Source organism: Oncorhynchus nerka, linkage group LG20 (genome assembly GCF_034236695.1).
Source record: "Oncorhynchus nerka isolate Pitt River linkage group LG20, Oner_Uvic_2.0, whole genome shotgun sequence".
In the NCBI taxonomy this organism is placed as follows: Eukaryota; Metazoa; Chordata; class Actinopteri; order Salmoniformes; family Salmonidae; genus Oncorhynchus; species Oncorhynchus nerka.
Genome location: NC_088415.1, coordinates 47,318,129 through 47,341,586, shown reverse-complemented (window position 1 = coordinate 47,341,586; position 23,458 = coordinate 47,318,129). Strand labels below are relative to the sequence as shown.

The window sequence follows — 23,458 nt, the reverse complement described above, 5'->3', positions numbered from 1 at the left end:
CCTATGGGCACAAAATCCCAAACTCATACCAGCATGCCACTTGCAATGAAGCAAAGGATTACATTCCAAGTGGTATGCCAGTGTGAATATTGAAACGTAGCGCAGGCGATGGGCTATACGGACAGGCAGCCATAGTGGCTGTAGAACAAGAGAACAATCCAGATCCTACATTTCAGAACTACTTCTGTTCTTTTGCTTCTATTTCTATAATGGCCACCACCCTCTAGAGTGAGCCGACGTCTCCTCTTCCTGGTTCTGTGTGTGGCGGCTCACCCCTTTGGTAGATTGGTAGAGAGAGGGAAAAAGGAGAAAGCAGCAAAGCGGCTTTGGGTGCGGGCGATCGAGGTTAAGATTGTAATTGGTCGCCTGTCCTTATCCCTGGTATTGGCAGGCTCCAGGGAAGGGCTTTAGCCTTATAGACAGGGGAGGGGGGATTGTGATGTCTAGCCTGTGCTGCCTCACAACTAGCCTGACTAAATTCCCCACCCCATGCCTGGGCCTTAGTGCACCACACAAACACACAGACAGACATACACACATAGAGAAAGGCAGCTTGCTGCTCAGCTGTTGTCAATGCAGCTCTGTTCAATAACTTAAAGCAGTTACAACAAGGTTAGCAACAGATAGGCACACTGCATGGGGAAAGTCCTGTGGCTGGTCTCAACTACTTGAGACATGCATCCCTCCTTCCTCCTATCCCATTGCGATCACTGATTTAACGTGATAGGTTTTCTACCTTGAAGTTGTCTTTAAACCTGTCCGGATGTATTCTGTCAAACAGCAAAATCCCCAAAAGAGGATTACTGAGAAATGCCTGTTTTCAAGTATTGAGAGGGGGCCTAACGTTATCTATGTGAGTGCAGGGCACCCCATGGTGTGTTTTGTTTGGGGTGTCTATAGAAGTGCAGTTGGGAACAGATGGGAGTCCGTTTTAGGTCCTCAGATCTGTGATTTATTGTTATGGAGTAAGGCTTGTCTCCACAACTTAACCCCACACTGCAGCTCTTTGAAGTGTGGTCGTGGGCATGTTTGCTTTTTTTGTGTGGCACAGCTTGTGGGGTGTGTGTGTGTGTGTGTGTGTGTGTGTGTGTGTGTGTGTGTGTGTGTGTGTGTGAAATTTGGCATAGGTGGGTAAACATGCCTGTGTGTGTGTCTGTAGCAGTGAGAGCTTGCACACTGCTTTCTGGGGATTGTCTGTGTGTGGTAGGTTTAGGGCGTCACATGTCGAGGCATGTGCAGCAATAGCCTGAGCACCCAAAAACACTGTACCCGCTGGTGTTCCACTGCCCCGTAAGTAATACTTGGAAATCAAACTGGCGGTGTGTGTGTGCCTCCGTGCCAGCTGGAGCATGCAATGCCCACACACCCCTCACTGCAATTGATGTATTCACTCAGCCATGCGGCTTAACCCTTTCACATTCAACCTCAACTGGCCGAGGGCACTGCATCTCAGTGCTAGAGGCGTCACTACAGGCACTGATTCCACCCTGGGCTGTATCACAATCGGCCGTGATCGGGAGTCCCATAGGGCGGAGCACAATTGGCCCAGCATCGTCCGTGTTAGGGGAGGTTTTGACCGGGGTAGGTCGTCATTGTGAAATAAGAATTAGTTCTTGCCTAGATAAATAAAGGTCAAAAAATATATATTTAAAAAACGGGGGTGCGCTTTCACACACACACTAGGCTCAACTGTACACCCACCCCGCCCCCAACACACACACCGTTCCCCTCGCCTTGTTGTCCACATCTGCTCCTGTGAAAACGGTCCTTAGTTTTCCTCAGTGGATTCCTCTCCTCCGTCCCTCTCAGCCTTTCCCTAACCAGAGCAAGCCTTTACGAGGCTGTAAACATTTACATTTAAGTCATTTAGCAGACGCTCTTATCCAGAGCGACTTACTGGCATTCTTGTTCTCTTCTGCCATTCCCACTCAGAATAATCCATATGAAGGGGAGGCCTTCTGACGCCAAATAAACTATCTGGAGTGGACTTTAAAGCCCTGTCATAACCCACGGCAATGAAGCCACACCTAAATTGGCCGGCATTCCTTTGAGAAATGTTGTTTCTTCTCTCTAGGCTAGCTATTGCCTCAACAGCACCCAATAGCTATGAGAAGTACGGCACTGTGATATGGTGAGAAGGCATGGCCACATGACCATGTTTGATTATCCATGAGTTGTGTTCTGTTACTTGATGGAAAGTCATGTTATCATTAAGATGGGGAGTACAATTATTCTCCATTCATGGCCAGGAAGGAGGAGATATGCACATACACGCGCGCGTGCAGACACACACACACACACACACACACACACACACACACACACAGGCAGATCGATAAAACTGTCCATTAGTGTGTGGCAGGGATTAGAACAACTTTTAAAATATAGTCAATTGAATTATCTAGCTTTTAGATGGCTATAAAACATTACTTGTTTGGATAGTAAGGCAGACATTGCATTATTTTCTAGCATTATGTGCCTATGTGAAAATGGACACTTTGCTCTTTGGCCCATCTTACTTGGCCAGGGACCAAAGAAGTCAAAAGCAACAAATATTTAGTTGTGATATTTGAGTCTTCCAATATTCTTCTTAATTGCCCACTACCCACTGGTGTTGAGACACATAAGGTGACAAAGCTGGCTTTGAAACCTTCACATAAGTCAGACATCATTCCATGCTTCATAGCATGGCATGTTCATAAGCCATTTTATGGCCAGCTGGTGCAGGGTTATAACATGTCATGTCACAATGTGGACATGTCCTTGTGTATAGCTATGCACAGCCATCCAACGTGTCGTGTTAGCATTTGGCTAGCATTTGATCCCTCCACAATCAGCTAGCTTCATCTAGCAGACAGACCGGCTCATGTTTTGCTTTGGCACGGGGGGGGGGGGGGGTATAGATATGGATGGAGGATGGGAAAGTCCAGCTGTATTTGCTTACCATGGCCACCCCCCATGCTTCAACCCTTCCTCCAGTGGAGCCGATCCCTCTCTGGCTTAGGGGAACCAGTCTCGCACTATTCCCACGGAAACAGTTGCCAAAGCAAATTTGGCCATAGGAAATGGAGCCCCCCCCCAATTTCCCTCTCTCACTCTCCCTTTCTCCCTCTTTCGCTCACTCTCCGACCTGGTTTAGACTATTCTGAAGCACTGGCGCTGCGCCAGGTCTTTGTGTGTGTGTCAGAGTGGGTGTGTGTTCACCGCTCTCTGCTAGGCCTTCAAGTAACTTTCCAGTGTTTCCAGATTTCTATGAAATATAACGTACTATTAATTACAATATGCGTTAAAAAGCAGCTTTTCTGTGTTGGAATGGTGTGGGCGTACCCCAACAACAGAATGGTGAGGGCGTCTACTGGTTATTAAAAATATTAATGTGAGTAGACTGCTGAGTGGACAGCTCGTCCTCCTCAGGTGGATGACGTCAATCCTCTAGGAGGAAATGGCAAGCATTTTTTAAACAGCCTGTTTCAGATAAAAGTTTTTCAGATAAAGTGTTTCTTTTTTTTTCTTTCTTAATGTATGCTTTGGCCACATATGAGTATAGGATGAGTCAACCCTGTTCTGGTTACAGGTTGAAGCTCAGTGCTAAATTAAATTCTCCCTATCATTATAAATAAGCCAATATGACACCAATCTCGATGAAAATTCGCAAATCAACTTGATTGGAGGTACACAACGCACTCCCCGCCTCTCGTCATGATCCGTCTGTCCATTACCAAAAATCCACGTACCAGGTTTTATAATAGGGTGGTTAGCAGTTGAGTTTGAAGAGTATTTCTTATAGTACCTAGCTCAAATTCTAGACATTGAATTAAAACGAGACTATAGCATCCATAAAGTTATCATTGGACTTAAAAACGAATTGATTAACTTTGGAGGGTGCAACAGTTTTTATTAAATTCATCATTTAATAATCCGTTAAGAAACATTGTGACACTTTTTTGGTAGAAATTCTGACAATGCTAACATATTTTTTAGCCAAAACTCAAGAGTGTTGCTGCCAGTCATTTGAAGTATATGCTAACAAACGTAGGCTACTCTATATAGCTAGCTATATGGGGGTATTCAAGCTGAGGTTAATAAATGCAAACAGATATTTTAGTTAGCTAACGTTAGCTTGCTTGTACAAAGCCCAGCAGTTAGCCAGCCGCTGTATCTAGCTAACACCAGTCAACTGAAAGCTAGCTAGCTAACGAAGAGGCAAATAAAGGTAGCTAGCCAATGAATGTGGTTTTGTTTTAATTAGCTAGGTAGTTAGCTAGCTAACGTAACGTTATACCAGTCAATTGAGAGCTAACGTTGGCTAGGTCGCTAACTAACAAAAGAGGAAAGCTCGTTAGCTAGCTAGTAAGGTTTTTCACATAAGGCTGTAGTCATCATGTTTAAACTGCTGAACTAGGCGCTTGCGTGTAATCGGAGCACAACAAAAATATGCATTATTTAGTTATGAGTTAACAGCATGTTAACTTTTAAAAGTGAGATTTTCACTGGAAAGTTACTTTCAGGCAGGATGGGATGCCTGTGGAACAAGGAAAGTCATTAACTGCTCTCTCTCCCTCTATCTCGCATTCTCCCTCTCTCTCTTGCTTCTCTCTCATACATTTGTATTTAAGGGAGAGTTTCTGTAGTCTGCTTAAATATGATCCCTCGCCACGCAATGGTTATCTTGCCTCTTTTTCTTTTCAGTCTTTCCCTTCTCCCCTTTCGCTCCCTCCCTCTCTTTCCATCTGCCCAGACACCTTCTCTCTCCTCCTCCCCTTCTCTCTCTCTGATGTGGCTAGGGTGTGTGAGACTCCTGTCCCCTTGGGACCTGAGCCTAATTTAGCTGCGGCTGGCTAGCCTGTTCTCCCCTTTTTGTGGTGGCCCTAGCCTGGGCCTCTAGCCTAGCCTTAATGTAGCCGAGCACAACCACGTAGAAGGGTCTGTTATGTCTGTCCCCATGGACTCTTCCTGGAAGTGGAAACCTCAGTTGAGGAGGAACAACACCAGACCGCATTCTGTTCTGGGAAAGCCCAAAGTGCATCAGCCATATAAAAAAAAGACAACTATGTTCTGTAGTCTGTATTTTCTGAAAGTTATCAACATTGTCCTTCTATAAGGACGTGGAGACTGAGAGAATGCTGTCAGGAGCAAAGTCTTAACGTTGGACTTACATGATATGTATATATTCCATTATTTTACTTTAAAATGTGTGTGTATTGTTGTGTATTGTCAGAAATTACTGCACTGTTAGAGCTAGGAACACAAGCATTTCTCTACACCGGCAATAATATCGGCTAAATATGTGTATGTGACCAATCAGATTTGATTTGATAAGGGATGGCTAGGACCGTTGGAGGTTGAAGTTGCAGGTTAAGGTGAAGTTGTGGAATTGGGCTGTTTTTGTTCTCGTATTAGGGAGACATGAAAAGAGATGGGGTTGCTAGATGAGGGTGTTTGTGTGTATGTAAAGGTAGTACAGATGCTGACCCCTCTCTCTCACTACAGAAGTCAGCTACCTGAACATATGCCTCTCGTCTCACCCCTTGCTGCTACTAGTACACACACACGCGTGCGCGCACAGAAACGTGTCAGTAAATCCCTGGCTGTATATTTTGAACATGACTGCAATAGAACAGGGATATTCAATCAACAACTGAATACACCCTCTCTATACAGCAGCCCAACTAGAAGGACTAAACATACTCACTTAACTGCTGAGCACAGAGAAAGTGTTCTTCGGTATATCAAAGTGAATACTAAATGAGGTACTTTCAAGTTTAGTCAGCAAAGCGAAGAAAAGTAGAATCTCCAAAATGCACATATCCAGTTGCAGCGTATTTAGATATTTAAATAATTATAGTATAGAGTAGACACTTAAGATGAAATTGAGCCTAGTCTGCAGTGTTGAGCTTGTGTTGCTGTAACTCAAAAACCTGTTTATAGTTATTTACCTCACCGAGTACAGAGACACAGGTGTGTGTGTGTTTTAATCACATTTTCACGGAAACGCATTGTCTGACGCCTGTTTGTTTGCCAGCAGATGTAGACATTAGGTTTCTGCGGTTAAGGCGCAGTGAGACATCTCTCGCTTCATGTCCTTCTGCGAGCTAGCAGCGAACGCTAGACAAGGTGCTAGGCTAATTTCCAGGAAGGCCCTCCCTTCCTGCAGTCACAGTGTGGCCCCTCCAGCAAGGAGGTCAAAGACAGGTCACAGGCAGGGTGGGACTCGATAGTTAGAGACTTTAATTTCCCCTTAGTCTGAGAGGATGTTAGCTTTGCACTAGCTAACACAACATGTTTGGTGCCACATATACATAATCTAGCGCCACGGGCCATTCTTCTCTCTGACACAACCACGTCACTGACACTGTTGACAAGGTTTCACACTCAGGCCGCAAACTCAATGTGGAAGTGAGGTCGGCAGGCCAAACAGGAAGTTACCTCATTCACGCGGTCAATGTCACGGTCAGGGTTTGCCTAGACAACCAAGATGTAGTATAGTTGAAACCGGACCAGAATAAGACCAGAGTATGACATTGAACCGCATTGTCCGAGAGTTGCAGGAATTTGGTTTCATTTTGATCGTGAGATGGAAATTTTAAATTGGGTTGAGATACGGTTGACTGTTTACCCCCGATAGTTTGTTTGTTTACCTCCCTGTGTTGTCGGGACTTTTTTTCTTCATTCTAGCTTGGATTTGCTTGCTTTTGTTGAATGGAATTCTGCTTGTTTGGAGAGGACATCCTGTAATCTGTGTCACAAGAAATGCAGTGTTGAATTGAGACAGACAAACAGACAGAGGGAGGCAGGGACAGTGAGAGACAGAGACCGAGGGAGAGAGCAATGAAAATGACAGATTGTGTCATAGGAGTGTCAGTTCTACCTCTTGAGAAAACAGACCGTCTATCCACTACCACAAAGCCTGGGCTTTTTCGGCGAGAAGGATTTTTTTCAAGCCTTTTTAGATCCGACAATTATCCTCCCACCAAAATTGCCAAGTCACATTTCCCCCCCCAGAATCAAGCAATTCTCTAACTTACTAGGAATTTGATTGGCTCTGTAACATCCAAAACCCTCATTGGATGTGTAACATTGAGGGCTCAGACATGGAGTTGTCTGAGTAAGAGCCCCCTGCCTGTGTGGCCAGAGGTGACCTTTGCTTCCTCGTCTGCTCTAGTGTTAGCCTCAGCGCTAGCTAGCCATAGCATGAGTGTTTGACTGTGCTGAGCTGGATGCTACATTGGTGTACCACACTGTGATAGCTAGCAGACAGAAGAACTTGAAGAGTTTCATACAGGGCACATAGACTTAAACTGAGCGTGACTGACAGAGTATGACGTGCCCCACCCACATGAGCAGACACACACGCTGGCAGACATGCATGCCACACACTCATCCGGAGAGCTTCCTGGCAGCTGAGCATTACCCGCTACTCTCTCTATCTTCTCTCTCTCTCTATTTTCTCCCTCCTTACCTCCATCCACCCAGCCAGCCCTCACGGGAAAAGGCTTTGTCACGCTCTCAACCCCGGGCTATTCCTAGGCGGTGGGGGTGCAGATACTATGACTCCACCGAGGTGTGAGATTTCAAAAGCGGGTATTTTCAGTGAGCCGAAACTCGTCTGGGCATGTCTCTCACACAACTTGGCTAATCAAAGGCCTTATATTCGAGCGTGACATCCTGTCTATGCTGTGTAATCCAGACAGGATCATAAAAACAAGCCTTGCCCCTCCCTTTCTTCCACCTCACTCTTGCTATACAAGCATGTACTCTTGCCCCACATTTGCAGCCCAAGCCAGGAGATTTTCTCTCTCTGAAGTTATTCTAATAATCGGTGTTATTTGCAATCCTGTTGCAACGCAGTGGCTTATCAGCATAGGGCTGTTGGCTTTCTAATAAAAGTAGATGTGTCACAGTTAGTGTTGGGGTGTGTGTGAGACAATACGTTGGGAGACAGCAATGTTACGATTCACCTCGGCCCGTCCTTCAGATTTCACTTCCTTCCACAAAGCACTGCCCCCAGCATTTCCTGTTTGGTCTGGAAGACCTTGGCACGCGTCCAGAGTACGTACACACACACGCGCGCGCACACGCAGAGCCCTGGTTAGGTGGTCAGGTAGACGGAAGCAAGACATCTGCTCCTCTCAGAGACATTGGCCACGTCCCAATATTCCAGAGTCTTTTCATCCTATGTCCTAGTTCCTATTTCCACGTTCTCAATCATTTGAGTCGATTTTGTAACGATAGGCTATTGTCTGTCTGTGGCCAAACATCACATGTGTGATATAACGAATGCTAGATTTGGGCTCTCTAATGTTGTTCTTGTGTACAACAATATATTACAATCAGCAATTGTGACATAAGTTTTGGTTTGTGTTATGATGCTAATGATGAGGTAGTGGAATTATATAGCTATTATACATTTCTATATCATTTCCAGATGCTCTGTTGTCATTCACTCTCGGTACAACTATTAGCATTTGCAAAACACATGTGTATCTCTTTTTCAAGCAAGATAGTAGTAAAGGATACACAGCATTACGTTTATTGGTTGGCTCGAGAGAATGAGAAAAGGAAGAAGAGGAGAGACAGAGACTTGCAGTGAGGAGGGCTGCGGGGGAAGGGGGGTGGGCGGGGGAGACTAGTGACAGCCACAGCTTGGAGAGGCTGAGGTCATGGCAGTCCGGAACACAGACCTGCCCTTGTCTGCTTTTTAAAGACTCCCTCAGCTCAGAGACAGAAAGAGAAAGAGAGAGAGAGAAAGGGATAGAGAGAGACGTCTCACCTCTGCTGAAATACACTGTAGTACAATTGTCTGGAGTGCTGGCGTGTGCAGACTGTGTGTGAGTGTGAGCGTGTGTGTGTGTACTGTAAGTGTTTGAAGCAATGTAGCCTATCTTAGTGTCAACATTATTGCAACACTGCTCAAAAGCTGTCACTGTTGATAGTTGTTTGACCAAAACAAGCTCAACCTCAGTCAAACAGTCTCTGTATAACTTATAAGTGGGTCATACAGTATGTCAATATACCAGCTGGTTAAGAAGGACTTGCAAGCTCCAGTGTGAGAGTTGAGGCTTCCGTCTTGTGTTGTCTAACACTATAATAACCCTCAAGCACTCCCAACTATAGCAAATACACGCACACACCCAGTCAACACCACTCCTAAATTTGCACACACTTATAATCCGAGTTGTCAGACGCCTTTTCTGTGACACCTGTTTCGAGGAGTTAATTGTCGATTTGGGCTCACGCACGCACGCACGCACACACACACACACACACACACACACACACACACACACACACACACACACACACACACAGGCGAGAGCCATCTTACACCTCTGGATGCATTTTCAGTTCACTGGCATTAGAGACTCGTAGGCCATTGAGGATGCCAAGCAGTCAGTGTGGATCATATTGCCATCCGCTGGACAAAGGAAACGTCCGGTCTCTGAATAGAACATAGATTTGACCTTGTACTTCTAAAATTGCCCTACAATTTGTCTTACATGCCATTTTCTCTTCTCTCCCTTCTTTTCTCTCCCCAGGCATCAGATCCCATCCCAGCCAAGAAGTCTAAACATGAAGACTTCCCATCGCTGCCCCTGTCCGCTGAGAAAGAGAAGCAACCCGATTGGTTAAGATCCCTCTCGGCTTCAGACAATACGGGGCTCAACTGCATCCAGCCCAGACAGAGACCCTCGGCTTTCAGGCCCTGGTCCCCTAACCTCTCGGCTGGGGACAAAGAGACGCCCAACCGCCCTCTGGCTGCACTGAGAGACAGGTGAGCTCAACATTACGCACAACAACAAACAACAGCACACTACCCTGAAGAAACACACACGTCGACATAGTACACCAAGTCCATGCTTTAAACACACGTCAATCATCCAAGCCTCTAAAACAGGGAGGGGTATCAAACATCGCGAGGGTGTTCAATCCAGCCCGTGGGTGGTTAGAGTTAAAATACTTTAAAATGACTCAATATACTTTAAAATCACTACAACCAAATCGAAACTGTGTAGAAATGATTATGGACCAATATTCACATAGTTTCTTGACTGTCCAGCTCGCTAATAATCACTGTGCACAGTCAATGAACCTACATTCATACAGTTTATTTATTGACAGTCGGGGAGCAAAAAATAAAAATAAAACACATGGATAGAGGGACTATTTTTTTCCAAGTTTCAACGGCAAGGAAATATAACCAATTTTCAGAGCGTCCCTCCGGACTTGGGTGAAGACCGAATGCTCCCCCCGGGACAAAATGTGTTCAACACCCCTGCTCTAAAACAATGAAAAACCCCCACTGTTTAAAAGCAGCAACAGTTTGGTTGCTTTGAGAGCACAACCACGGCAGCCATTTTGGATGGGAATTTTGTGCTCATTCCTATGTCACGGAGGTGCTCCCTCCCAGAATGCCCCACGATCAGGAGGGCCCACCGGCTTGTCTGGGTGGGCTGAGGTCAGGGGGTAGTGCTGACTGTACCGCCGCCTCCCACACGGCACCACTCACACACACTCAACCGTGTGCACCCACTCGGAGTGAATCACCACACACACACATAAGCACATAATACACACATTACATTCACAATTTTTCACTTAGTAGGAGTGAATATCTAACAGACTATTACGTGTGGCTGTTGAACCCATTTTGGATTGTGACATAAAGTATCACGTATGCTCATTGTTAGCTCATTGTCAAAGCATCCGCAACATTCTAAATTCTTTCCCTGTAGTCCAACCAAAAACACCTAAAAACCAATCACCTCTGACATCTTCCTCTCTCTTTCTTTCTCTCCCTCTTAGCTTCTACAACTTCAAGACGATGGAGAGTGCCGTGGCACCAAACGTTGCCCTCACACCCCTCCCCCCGGCAAAGGCGGGGCCGCTGTCCCCGTCCGTGCCCAGCACCTTCCACCCCAGCGCCAGGGAGGCCCCAGGAGAAGGGGCCATCTCCAGGCCCCGGAAGAGGATGGCCACCGGGGAGATCCCGCACCCAGGCCCTGAGCCCCTCTGCCCCCCATCAGCAGCAGCCAGCAAGCCCCCACAGGAGGACTCAGAGGTTGAGATTGAGGTGGAGAGCCGAGAGGAATGTGAGTATCCCAGAAACATGTCATGTTTAAGATTAAGTTTGTCAACAGCCGAAAACCTCTTTCTCTGACTCAAAACGTAACATTACTCTCTCTCTATCCTCTCCTTCCCCAGTCACTTCGTCCCTTTCCTCCCTCTCCTCCCCATCCTTCACCTCCTCCAGCTCGGCTAAGGACCTGAGCTCGCCTGGCGCACAGGGCCCAGTGTGTACATTGACGTCGGCTGTATTGACCCCAGAGGGTGGCCCTTTCACTGGGGTAGCAGCAGCAGCAGTGGCAGTGGTGTTGGCCCCCGATGTACCCGGGGCCGGGGGTCTTGAGTCGGAGCTGGAGACCCTGAGGCAGGCGCTGGACAGCGGGCTGGACTCCAAGGAGTCTAAGGAGAAGTTCCTGCATGAGATCGTCAAGATGAGGGTGAAGCAGGAGGAAAAGCTTGGCTCAGCTCTGCAGGCCAAACGCAGCCTCCAACAGGTACAGAGACCCATCAATCAACTATCCTATATCCCAATTCATGTACCCTGAGTATACTAAACATTAGGAAAGCCTTCCTAATATTGAATTGCACACCCCTTTTGACCCCCAGAGCAGCCTCAATTCGTCGGGGCATGGACTACAAGGTGTGGAAAGCATTCCACAGAGATGCTGGCCCGTGTTGACTCCAATGCTTCCCACAGTTGTTGGCTGGATGTCCTTTGGTTGGTGGACCATTGTTGATACACACGGGAAGCTGTTGAGCGTGGAAAACCCAGCAGCATTGCAGTTCTTGACACACTCAAACCTGTGCACCTGTCACCTACTACCATACCCCGTTCAAAGGCACTTAAATCTTTTGCCTTGCCCATTCACCCTCTGAATGTCACACATACACAATCCATGTCTGAAATTCCTCCTTTAACCTGTCTCCTCCCCTTCATCTACACTGTTTGAAGTGGATTTGACAAGTGAGATCATAGCTTTCACCTGGATTCACCTGGCCAGTCTATGTCATGGAAAGAGCAGGTGTTCCTGATGTTTTGTACACTCAGTGTATATTTAATCAAATATCCATAAATATTTATAAAATATAGAATATATAGAATTGCAGAGACAGGTTGATGAACTATCCCTGCGTGATGGGGAACCTTGACTAAGATCTGACAACTCCCAGGGCTAATGTCTAGGTTTTAGCCCTATTCTTGTGCCAGTTTGTCTTAGTTTCCTCAAACTCTAAGTGCCAGACGGAGGGCAAAATGTTAAGAGCTCAGATGACTGGCGGCTTACACCATGACTTGGCAAAAACATTTTAAACGGATGTTGCTGCAAAAGAGGTCGGAGCAGACTTCCATTTTTATTTTGGTATTGGAAAGAAACTATTTTTTAAACAAACGACAACTGTGTGTGTGTGTGTGTGAAGGTACACAACGTGCATCCTCCGACATGGAACATTATTCAAAAGTTCCACTTAAGTGACCAAATAGGACATTTTGTAAGTTGAGCAAGTAGAACGGGGGATTTTTTTTCTGTCCTTTTAATCATACTTTTACGAAATAGCTAACAAAGCTTGACGACAGACATGCTTGTCCTGGCAGTTAGGTTCCCATGAGAAGGGTGTTTCTATATACACACACACATATACACACAGAGAGAGATACATCTCTTAGTCTCTCAGTTTCAAAGAGGAAGGAAACCTCACATCTGTTCGCCCCCTCATCTCCTTAACCCTTCACTCAGAGGACCTCACCCATCCCTATAGTAAACACTGTGGGCTGTGGCGTATTGAAATAGGAATTCTAGGTACATGTACAGTATATGGAGGAGGAAAGCTCTATTTGGTGACCTGCCTATGAATGTATCAGTAGCTAGCCTACACGTTCTTAACTTTGCATCCCTTGACTGAAACCACTTGACTTGTTCAACTACAGTTGAAGTCGGAAGTTTACATCCACCGTAGCCAAATACATTTAAACTCAGTTTTTCACAATGACGTCAGGACGTTTAATCCTCGTAAACCTCGTAAAATTCCCTGTCTTAGGTCAGTTAGGATCACCACTTTATTTTAAGAATGTGAAATGTCAGAATAATAGTAGAGAGAATGATTTATTTTAGATTTTATTTCCTACATCAGAACTTTACATTCACTCAATTAGTATTTGGTAGCATTGCCTTTAAATTGTTTAACTTGGGTCAACCGTAGCCTTCCACAAGCTTCCCACAATAAGTTGGGTGAATTTGGGCCCATTCCTCCTGACAGAGCTGGTGTAACTGAGTCAGGTTTGTAGGCCTCCTTGCTCGCACACGGTTTTTCAGTTCTTCACACAAACGAACAGCACACTCCGGTAAGACGGGGGGGGGGGGGGGGGGGGTCTGTGCACATTTGTAAACAACAGCTGGCGCACAAAATCTAAGGAAGTCTCTAGATTTTGCTCGCCTGAAGTAGAGTATATTGTGATAAATTGCAGGCCACAGTTTTCAGCTATACTTTTCGTGGATGTTTATTTACCACCACAGACAGATGCTGGCACTAAGTCAGCTGTATAAGGAAATAAGCAAACAGGAAACCACTCACCCAGAGGCGGCGTTCCTAGTGGCCAGAGACTTTAATGCAGGGAAACTTAAATCAGTTCTACCAAATTTCCATCAACATGTTAAATGTGCAACCTGGGGGGAAAAAATTCAGGGCTAAGATTGAATCACACTACACCGGCTCCGATGCTCGTCTTATGTGGCAGGGCTTGCAAACTATTACAGACTACAAAGGGAAGCCCAGCCGCGAGCTGCCCAGTGACACGAGCCTACCAGACGAGCTACGAGCTATGCTCGCTTCGAGGCAAGCAACACTGAGGCATGCATGAGAGCATCAGCTGTTCAGGATGACTGTGTGATCACGCTCTCCGTAGCCAATGTGAGTAAGACCTTTAAACAGGTCAACATACACAAGCCTGCGGGGCCAGACGGATTACCAGGACGTGTGCTCCGGGCATGTGCTGACCAACTGGCAGGTGTCTTCACTGACATTTTCAACATGTCCCTGATTGAGTCTGTAATACCAACATGTTTCAAGCAGACCACCATAGTCACTGTGCCCTAGAACACTAAGGTAACCTGCCTAAATGACTACAGACCTGTAGCACTCACGTCCGTAGCCATGAAGTGCTTTGAAAGGTTGGTAATGGCTCATATCAACACCATTATCCCCGAAACCCTAGACCCACTCCAATTTGCATACCGCCCAAACAGATACTGCCCTTTCCCACCTGGACAAAAGGAACACTTATGTGAGAATGCTATTCATTGACTACAGCTCAGTGTTCAACACCATAGTACCCTCAAAGCTCATCACTAAGCTAAGGATCCTGGGACTAAACACCTCGCTCTGCAACTGGATCCTGGACTTCCTGATGGGTCGCCCCCAGGTGGTGAGGGTAGGTAGTAACACATCTGCCACGCTGATCCTCAACATTGGAGCTCCCCAGTCCCCTCCTGTACTCCCTGTTCACCCATGACTGCATGGCCAGGCACGACTCCAACACCATCATTAAGTTTGCAAACGACACAACAGTGGTAGGCCTGATCACCGACAATGACGAGACAGCCCATAGGGAGGAGGTCAGAGACCTGGCCGGGTGGTGCCAGAATAACAACCTATCCCTCAAGTAACCAAGACAAAGGAGATGATTATGGACTACAGGAAAAAGAGGACCGAGCACGTCCCCATTCTCATCGACGGGGCTGTAGTGGAGCAGGTTGAGAGCTTCAAGTTCCTTGGTGTCCACATCACCAACAAACTAGAATGGTCCAAACACACCAAGACAGTCATGAAGAGGGCACGACAACACCTATTCCCCCTCAGGAAACTAAAAAGATTTGGCATGGGTCCTGAGATCCTCAAAAGGTTCCACAGCTGCAACATCGAGAGTATGGTTGCATCACTGCCTGGTACTGCAATTGCTCGGCATGGCAAGAGGTACCAGAGTGCCAAGTCTAGGACAAAAAGGCTTCTCAACAGTTTTTGCCCCAAGCCATAAGACTCCAGAACATTTAATCAAATGGCTACCCGGACTATTTGCATTGTCGTCGTCCCCCACCCCAACCCCTCTGTTACGCTACTGCTACTCTCTATTTATCATATATGCATAATCACTATAACTATACATTCATGTATATACTACCTCAATTGGACCAACCATTGCTCCCTCACATTGGCTGACCAGGCTATCTGCTTTGTGTCCCGCCACCCTCCACCCGCCAACCCCTCTTTACGCTACTGGTACTCTCTGTTCATCATATATGCATAGTCACTTTAACTTCTTATGGCTGCAAGGGCAGTATTGAGTAGCTTGGATGAAAGGTGCCCAGAGTAAACGGCCTGCTCCTCAGTCCCAGTTGCTAATATATTTATATTATTATTAGTATTGGATAGAAAACACTCTGACGTTTCTAAAACTGTTTGAATGATGTCTGTGAGTATAACATAACTCATATGGCAGGCAAAAACCTGAGAAGAAATCCAAACAGGAAGTGGGAAATCTGAGGTTGGTTGATTTTCAACCCAGCCCCTATTGAATGCACTGTGGGATATTGGTTATGTTGCACTTCCTAAGGCTTCCACTAGATGTCAACCGTCTTTAGAAACGTGTTTGATGATTCTACTGTGAAGTGGGACCGAATGAGAGAGGAATGAGTCAGGTCTGCCATGAGCTGAGCATGCTCTGACCATGCGCGTTCACATGAGAGGGAGCTCTGTTCCATCGCATTTCTGAAGACAATGGAATTCTCCGGTTGGAACATTATTGAAGATTTATGTTAAAAACATTCTAAAGATTGATTCCATATATCGTTTGACATGTTTATACGGACTGGAACGGAAGCTTTTGACATTTCGTCTAAAACTAGGGAACGCGCTTCATGACTTTGGATTTGTTTACCAAACGTGCTAACAAAAGTAGCTCTTTGGACATAAATTATTGACATTATCGAACTAAATCAAACATTTAATGTGGAACTGGGATTCCTCAGAGTGCATTCTGATGAAGATCATCAAAGGTAAGGGAATATTTATAATACTATTTCTGATGACTCCCCAATACGGCGGATATCTTTTTGGCTGCTTTGTTGTCTGAAAGCTGTACTCAGATTATTGCATAATTTGCTTTTTTCGTAAAGATTTTTTTTAATATGGCGCTCTGCACTTTCACTGGCTGTTGTCATATCGATCCCGGTAACGGGATTGCAGCCCAAAGAGGTTTTTACCCATATCTACATGTACATACTACCTAAATCAGCCTGACTAACCGGTGTCTGTATGTAGCCTGTTACGGTTTTCTTCCGTCGAAGGAGAGTCGGACCAAAATGCAGCGTGGTTAGTTCGATACATCTTTAATGAAGAAAAAAAACACGAACAATACAAAAACAACAAACGGAATGTGAAAACCTATACAGCCTATCTGGTGAACACTAACACAGAGACAGGAACAATCACCCACGAAATACTCAAAGAATATGGCTGCATAAATATGGTTCCCAATCAGAGACAACGATAATCACCTGACTCTGATTGAGAACCGCCTCAGGCAGCCATAGACTATGCATGACACCCCACAAAACCCCATGACAAAAACGCACCACAATAACCCATGTCACACCCTGGCCTGACCAAATAAATGAAGACAAACATACATTACTTCGACCAGGGCGTGACATAGCCTCGCTAAGGTATATAGCCTGTATTTTTTTCTGTTGTTTTATTTCTTTACCTACCTATTGTTCACCTAATACCTTTTTTGCACTATTAGTTTGAGCCTGTAAGTAAGCATTTCACTGTATTATTCGGCACACGTGACAAATAAAGAATTTATTTTCTATAGGATTGAGGTCAGGGCTTTGTGATGGCCTCTCCAATACCTTGACTTTGTTGTCCTTAAGCCATTTTGCCACAACTTTGGAAGCATGCTTGGGGTCATTGTCCATTTGGAAGACCCATTTGCGACCAAGCTTTAACTTCCTGACTGATGTCTTGAGATATTGCTTCAATATATGCACATCATTTTCTTTCCTCATGACGCCATCTATTTTGTTAAGTGCACCCGTCCCTCCTACAGCAAAGCACCCCCACAACATAATACTGCCACCCCCGTGCTTCACGGTTGGGACGGTTTTCTTCGGCTTGCAAGCACCCCCCTTTTTCCTCCAAACACAACGGCGGTCATTATGGCCAAACAGTTCTATTTTTGTTTCATCAGACCAAAGGATATTTCTCCAGAAATACAATCTTTGTCCCCATGTGCAGTTGCAAACCGTAGTCTGGCTTTTTTATGGCGGTTTTGGAGCAGTGGCTTCTTCCTTGCTGAGCTGCCTTTCGGGTTACGTCGATTATATGACTCATTTTACTGTGGATATAGATACTTTTGTACCTGTTTCCTCCAGCATCTTCACAAGGTCCTTTGCTGTTGTTCTGGGATTGATTTGCACTTTTCGCACCAAAGTACGTTCATCTCTAGGAGACAGAACGTGTCTCCTTCCTGAGCGGTAATGACGGCTGCGTGGTCCTATGGTGTTTATACTTGCGTGCTCTTGTTTGTAGAGATGAACATGGTACCTTCAGGCATTTGGAAATTGCTCCCAAGGATGAACTTTTTGTCAAGCAAAGAGGCCAGAGTTTGAAGGTAGTCCTTGAAATACATCCACAGGTAAACCTCCAATTGATTCAAACGACGTCAATTAGCCTATCAGAAGCTTCTAAAGCCATGACATCATTTTCTGGAATTTTCCAAGCAGTTTAAAGGCACAGTCAACTTAGTGTATGTAAACTTCTGGAATTGTGATACAGTGAATTATAAGTGAAATAATCTGTCTGTAAACAATTGTGGGAAACATGGACTTGTGTCATGCACAAAGTAGATATCCTAACCGACATGCCAAAACTATAGTTTGTTAACAAGGAATTTGTGGAATGGTTGAAAAAACATGTTTTAATGACACCAACCTAAGTGTATGTAAACTTCCGACTTCAACTGTATGTATTATAACACAGTACATTGTGCAGTAGAACGTTTTCAACAGACTTAATGTTACATTAAACTTGCATTGTTAGTTTGGATGAACTTTTATAAAATAATTTAACGCTATCTCTTTATCTGTTTACCAGGAGTTCACTATGAGATTCAGAGGATTCAAAGTTCAACAGGGTTTCCTCAGGCGCAATGTCAACAGTTAGCTTGTTGTCTGGTTTAGCGTCCCTGACTACATTTAATGCCAACTCTTCCTCTGTAGGCCAATGCTAATTTGCTTTTGCTAACCTGTACACGCTAATGGTAACTCAGTAATGCTACTGCTAGTTAGCTCATCCTAATGTTTACGTCAACTTTGTCCCATAGGAGTTGGAGTTCCTGCGGGTGGCTAAGAAAGAGAAGCTCAGGGAGGCCACGGAGGCCAAGCGGAACCTGAGGAAGGAGATTGAGCGCTTGCGTGCTGAGAGCGAGAAGAAGATGAAGGAGGCTAATGAGTCACGCATGCGTCTGAAGAGGGAGCTGGAGCAGGCCCGGCAGCTCCGAGTGTGTGACAAGGGTTGCGAGGCGGGCCGCCTGCGCGCCAAGTACTCGGCACAGGTGAGGACACACACACCATAGGCTACTCAAACCCAGACAGAGAAGAGGCCATAGTCAAAGTGTCTGTAGTCCGATTACATAAACACTCTGAAGCTGAGGCTATCCCTGAAAGTAATTGCAGCATTTCTGTCTGACACCAAGGTTAAGCGCTCAAAGTCAACTAGGTAAGAAAAAAAAACTTTCCTTCTGCGTGGTCGAAAACATATGGGTGTAACCCAAAGAGCACAGACACAAGATAAGTGCTAGCCTAAAGAGGAAACAGGAAGAGACGTGTAGTTCCTTTTAAGCATCATGGGAAATGTAGATTAGACAAAACAAAAGAGAAGTACACTGGCCTTGAGTCCTGGTTTCTCTAAAAAGAGCAATTTACTTTCTAGCCCTGTCTTAAAAGCCTGTACTTGAGTTAATGTTTATAGTGTTTGTGGTATTTGGAGAGACAGCTAAGTTGGGTCTGTGTCGCAAGTTCACTGTTGTGTGTCTGGGTCGGGAAGTGGAGAGGCTTAGAGGTTTGCAATGGCGGGGGGAAGGATGTGGCTGTGACGTCTTGCTGTCACACTGGCTGTGTGTGTGTGTGATTTAAGTTTTAAGAGTTAAAGAGATGATATTAGGTAGTAAACAAAAAAAAGACATAACATGCTGAAAGTAGACACACTAAGCAGGTGTATTGTCTGGTTCCTAAGCTCAACACTTCATGGTGTTTTTTTGTTGTTCCAGATCGAGGACTTGCAAATGAAGCTCCAGCATGCCGAGGCAGACCGCGAGCAGCTCCGGGCAGACCTAATGCTGGAACGGGAGGCCAGGGAGCACCTGGAGAGAGTGGTTAAGGAGCTGCAGCAGCAGCTGTGGCCCAAGGAGCAGGACAAGACAACCAAGGATACCCCCGCCAACAACTAGCCCCTTCCACCATCAACCCCCTTCCTATCCCCCACCATCAGCACCCCAAAACAAAACTATGCCCACCCCACCCAACCCAACCAGAGAGACTGAGTTAACAGAGACAAAATAGAGAAAAGCAGATATATCGAACCTCTATATGTGCACGTATCCATCCTCACAAAAAATGTATGAGTGCTTGGGTGCATCCTTGGAGCAAGAAACAAAGCAAGTCAAACTCTGTATGTGTTACTAGGACAAGCACTGAAATGCACCTCTCCTCCAAAAACTGAAAATTGAATCTGAAGAAGAAAAAAATATAGCACAAAATATGGTTGTGCCTGTATTTTCTCTGAGACAAAAACTGGTGAGCATTTTGGATACAGACTTTTCTATGATGAAAAAAACATGATAATAATACAAGATATTAGACTGGCCTGTTTAGAAACAAAATGGAGGGCTTTCAAAATGGCAGACGAGCCGAGCAGGAGGACTGGACTCTACCCACGTGCCCCAGCAGGACTTCTACTCCATTTCCCGTGAAGAAGTTAAATAATTTTATGACTTTATAAGCTATTTAAGAGTTCATAGTGATATAAAAAAAATATTTTAAAAAAATCTTTGATTCTTTGTTCTATCGGAGCTTAAAAAAAGATTTACAAAATATATTAACAGACAACAAGCAAGACAAACTACCACCAGTACCACCATGGTTCGTCGGTGTGTAGAGCGGGCCATTGCGATCCACCGAGGAAAAAGTTTGATCTTTTTTTTTGTACTATTCCAGAAATACATAACGTTTACTATGGGAGAGGTGAGGAGGATTGCATTGGACTAGATATTTTATCTCTTTTTTGGAACTTGTAAAGAACTTATAAAGATAAACTTTGTGATCCATTTGGATCTGGGTGCAATCTGAAGCCCAGACCTCTGTCAGTTTCTCCGGGACTGTTGGTTAAAACTAGCTTGCCTGTGTTTCCTCCTTTTCATTTGATTACCGAGAGTTGACATGACTTGCTCAAATTAAGATTTAAAAAATTAAACATTTGAATATTATGATTTTAGGGCTGGAAGTGGCACCTTTAGCCAGAACCACAAAATGTTATTTTTAATTAAATTATGTTATGTAAATATAGATATGTTTTTTTTTACGTTACATTTATAAATCGCACTTTGTCATAACAAAATACTGTTATAATGCATTATACTCCCACTATTGTCTTCAATCTTCCATTGGAGAGGACATATCCACGACAAGAACAATATAAATCCAAGTGAGCATTTTGTTAATTATATGCAACTCATTTAAATGCAATGTATTCATGTGTTTAAGACAAAATATTGTAAATAAAATGAGAGAGAAAAGGGGTGTACACGCTTGCTTGCTGATACAGTTTGGGCTGTTGAAAAATGTCATTTCAATCATTTTTTGGCACTAATTATACCCCTTTGGCTGTTTAATCAATTGACACTCCTCAAAATAGAAAGATAGTGGGACGTAAGATTGCAAAACACAGAATGTCTTCGAGTGCCCATCTCTCCTACATTTTTGGTATTTATTAATACGCCAATGATTCATCGAAGTTCCAAGGTGTTAAACAGAGCTGTTTGACCAGTCATGGAAAAGCAGTGATTGTTAAGAGTCCGAAGACACATTGCTCACATGTTTACCTGGGAGAAATTCATGATTAATTCAAGAATACATTTAATCATGCTCCAAATACACAGTGGGTACAATGCAATCCGAATGTACGTTGTGTTTATGCCATTTTCCTTTGGTTGTTGATGTTCTTGTTGTTGTTTTTAACGTGGGATATTTTTATTGCTTGTCTGTTTTTCCAATCGAAAACTCATATTTTCTTTCATATGCATGACATTTGAGAAGGTTTACCATACATATAGTCATTATTGGGCATTGATACTGTACATGTAAGGGTTTTATTGTGTTATGCAATATACAGCAAACATGTATTTTTTAAAGAAAAACCCTCATTTTAAAGGAAACTAAACTTTGTTTATTACATAGATCAGAAGAAGAACTACTTCACAAGTACACCCCAAAACACAACACAAGTTCAAACGCAATGCTGGACAACCTCAAGTGCCTGAAAGTGGGCAGATGGTTTCCAGATCAGGAACACTGGCGATGAAGTAATTGTAGCTGGCCCATAGGGACATGCTCAGAGTCAACTCCACCACGGGATGTCATTCCCGTCACAGTGCAGATGTCAAGCCTGTCACACAGTGCAGACACTGTCAATGGAGGGGATACTTTCTTTTTGCACTCTCGAGGGGAGTATCTAGAACATTCTCCCTCCTCTCAGCACTATCCCTCTCGACAGGCCTGACTTGACTACCTTGCTCAAGTCACAAGATGAAGCTATTGCAGTTTACGGTAGTAATTACATTTACTCTACATTATCAACAAAAAACAATTTAATTACTTTTAACTGCTAAAAAAAACAATAATATCTGTAATTCATTCAGAAATGCTCTTTCAGAGATATGCATGTCAAAAACAATTATAGGTATCAACAGAAAACGTATGTACCATAGCTATGCGGTATTATAAGGTTAATCTTGGTTGTAGATAAGGATGTCATACCAGTTTTACATGATCTGGTCTGCCTATCCAAAGGTGGACATCTATGACTAGTGAAGAGGGCATTATGTTGAAGCCTTAACCAACATTAGAAAGGGCAATGTTATTGAGAGACTAACACTGAGTTTGTGACTTTGACAGACCTTAAATTGGCACATTTTATAGTTGTTTTTACACTCAAACAAATTGATATTTGTAGTTTCCTTTTCATGGTTTTCTACAAAAAGGGGAGAAAATGACGACATTGGCGCTTCGCTCCCAAGTAAAAGAAAAAAACGGTTAAATTATTTATCATTTTCTAAACAGGAACCATTTTCCTAAATGGACGACAATAAAGCAGCAATAACAGTACATATTCATAGACAAAACTAGCCAGTGTGAAGATTAAAAAAGAAGAATTTACAAATGTAAATAATTTTTCATTTACAATATTGTATTATATATGTACAATGTTTATCCTTATTCAAAAAGAAATCTTTTCTGACACAATAGCTGTCTTGTTTTTTTGAGTTTGTGTTTTAACCGAGAACATGTTTTTAAAAAATCATTATTGCAGTGCGTTAGAGAATATACCCAACATAAATATGTTTTTATCCCATTGTTTGGATTTTTTTTTTTACTGTAGAGTCTTTATATTGAATGACTTTTTTCACCAGTTCATATATATTTTTAACAATATATTCCATATCAAATAGTGTCCCCATGGTAAAAATGAGTCACACAGGAACTACCGTCACCTCGTAGATTTTTTTCCCATCCTTGTATCTTTTTAGCCCTACGCTGCTGCTAATACTATATCATCTTTACAATTCTAGAAATATTTTTATGTAAGAGGTAAATGTGTGCTTTCTCGTTTATTAATCACGCATATAGTATGAAAAAAAAGCTTGGCTTATTTATCTATTCCTTCCTTTCCCTTGTTTTAGCGCGCCTTTTCCACCTCCCCCCATCGACACCCTCTCCCTCTCTCATGACACGGACTATATTGTAAAGTAAAGGACTTTATGAGATTATGTTTGAAAATAGCTATGCTTATATACCACAGTGACTGAATGTACAGTGTATAGATGCATTACCAGAAATAAAGTTGTTTGTCCAGATTATATGACCCACTTTTCTTTCTTATAACTGGTTGTTTCAGTCAGTTTGACTGACTTGAATTCATCCCCCTACAGTTTTCATACATGACAATGACTTAGAATATGTTGCAATAGCTATGCTGTTTACAGTATATATTGTTAGCGCTCTTATGAGCATGCATACCCCATTTGATATTGTGGCAGAGGTACGAAGACATGTAAATGTTGCTTAGT

The 23,458-nt window shown here is 43.9% G+C and overlaps 1 protein-coding gene across 1 annotated transcript in view; it reads left to right on the top strand.

Annotated features, from left to right (window-relative positions):
* skia (v-ski avian sarcoma viral oncogene homolog a) overlaps positions 1-23,246 on the top strand; it is an 82,592-nt gene extending 59,346 nt beyond the window's left edge. The window contains exons 2-6 of the mRNA XM_029622710.2: positions 9,537-9,772; positions 10,804-11,090; positions 11,203-11,558; positions 18,440-18,670; positions 19,385-23,246. Coding sequence (XP_029478570.1) covers positions 9,537-9,772; positions 10,804-11,090; positions 11,203-11,558; positions 18,440-18,670; positions 19,385-19,564 — 1,290 coding nt within the window. The 3' untranslated portion in view covers positions 19,565-23,246. The remainder of the gene's footprint in view (positions 1-9,536; positions 9,773-10,803; positions 11,091-11,202; positions 11,559-18,439; positions 18,671-19,384) is intronic.
* Positions 23,247-23,458: the final 212 nt, after the last annotated feature.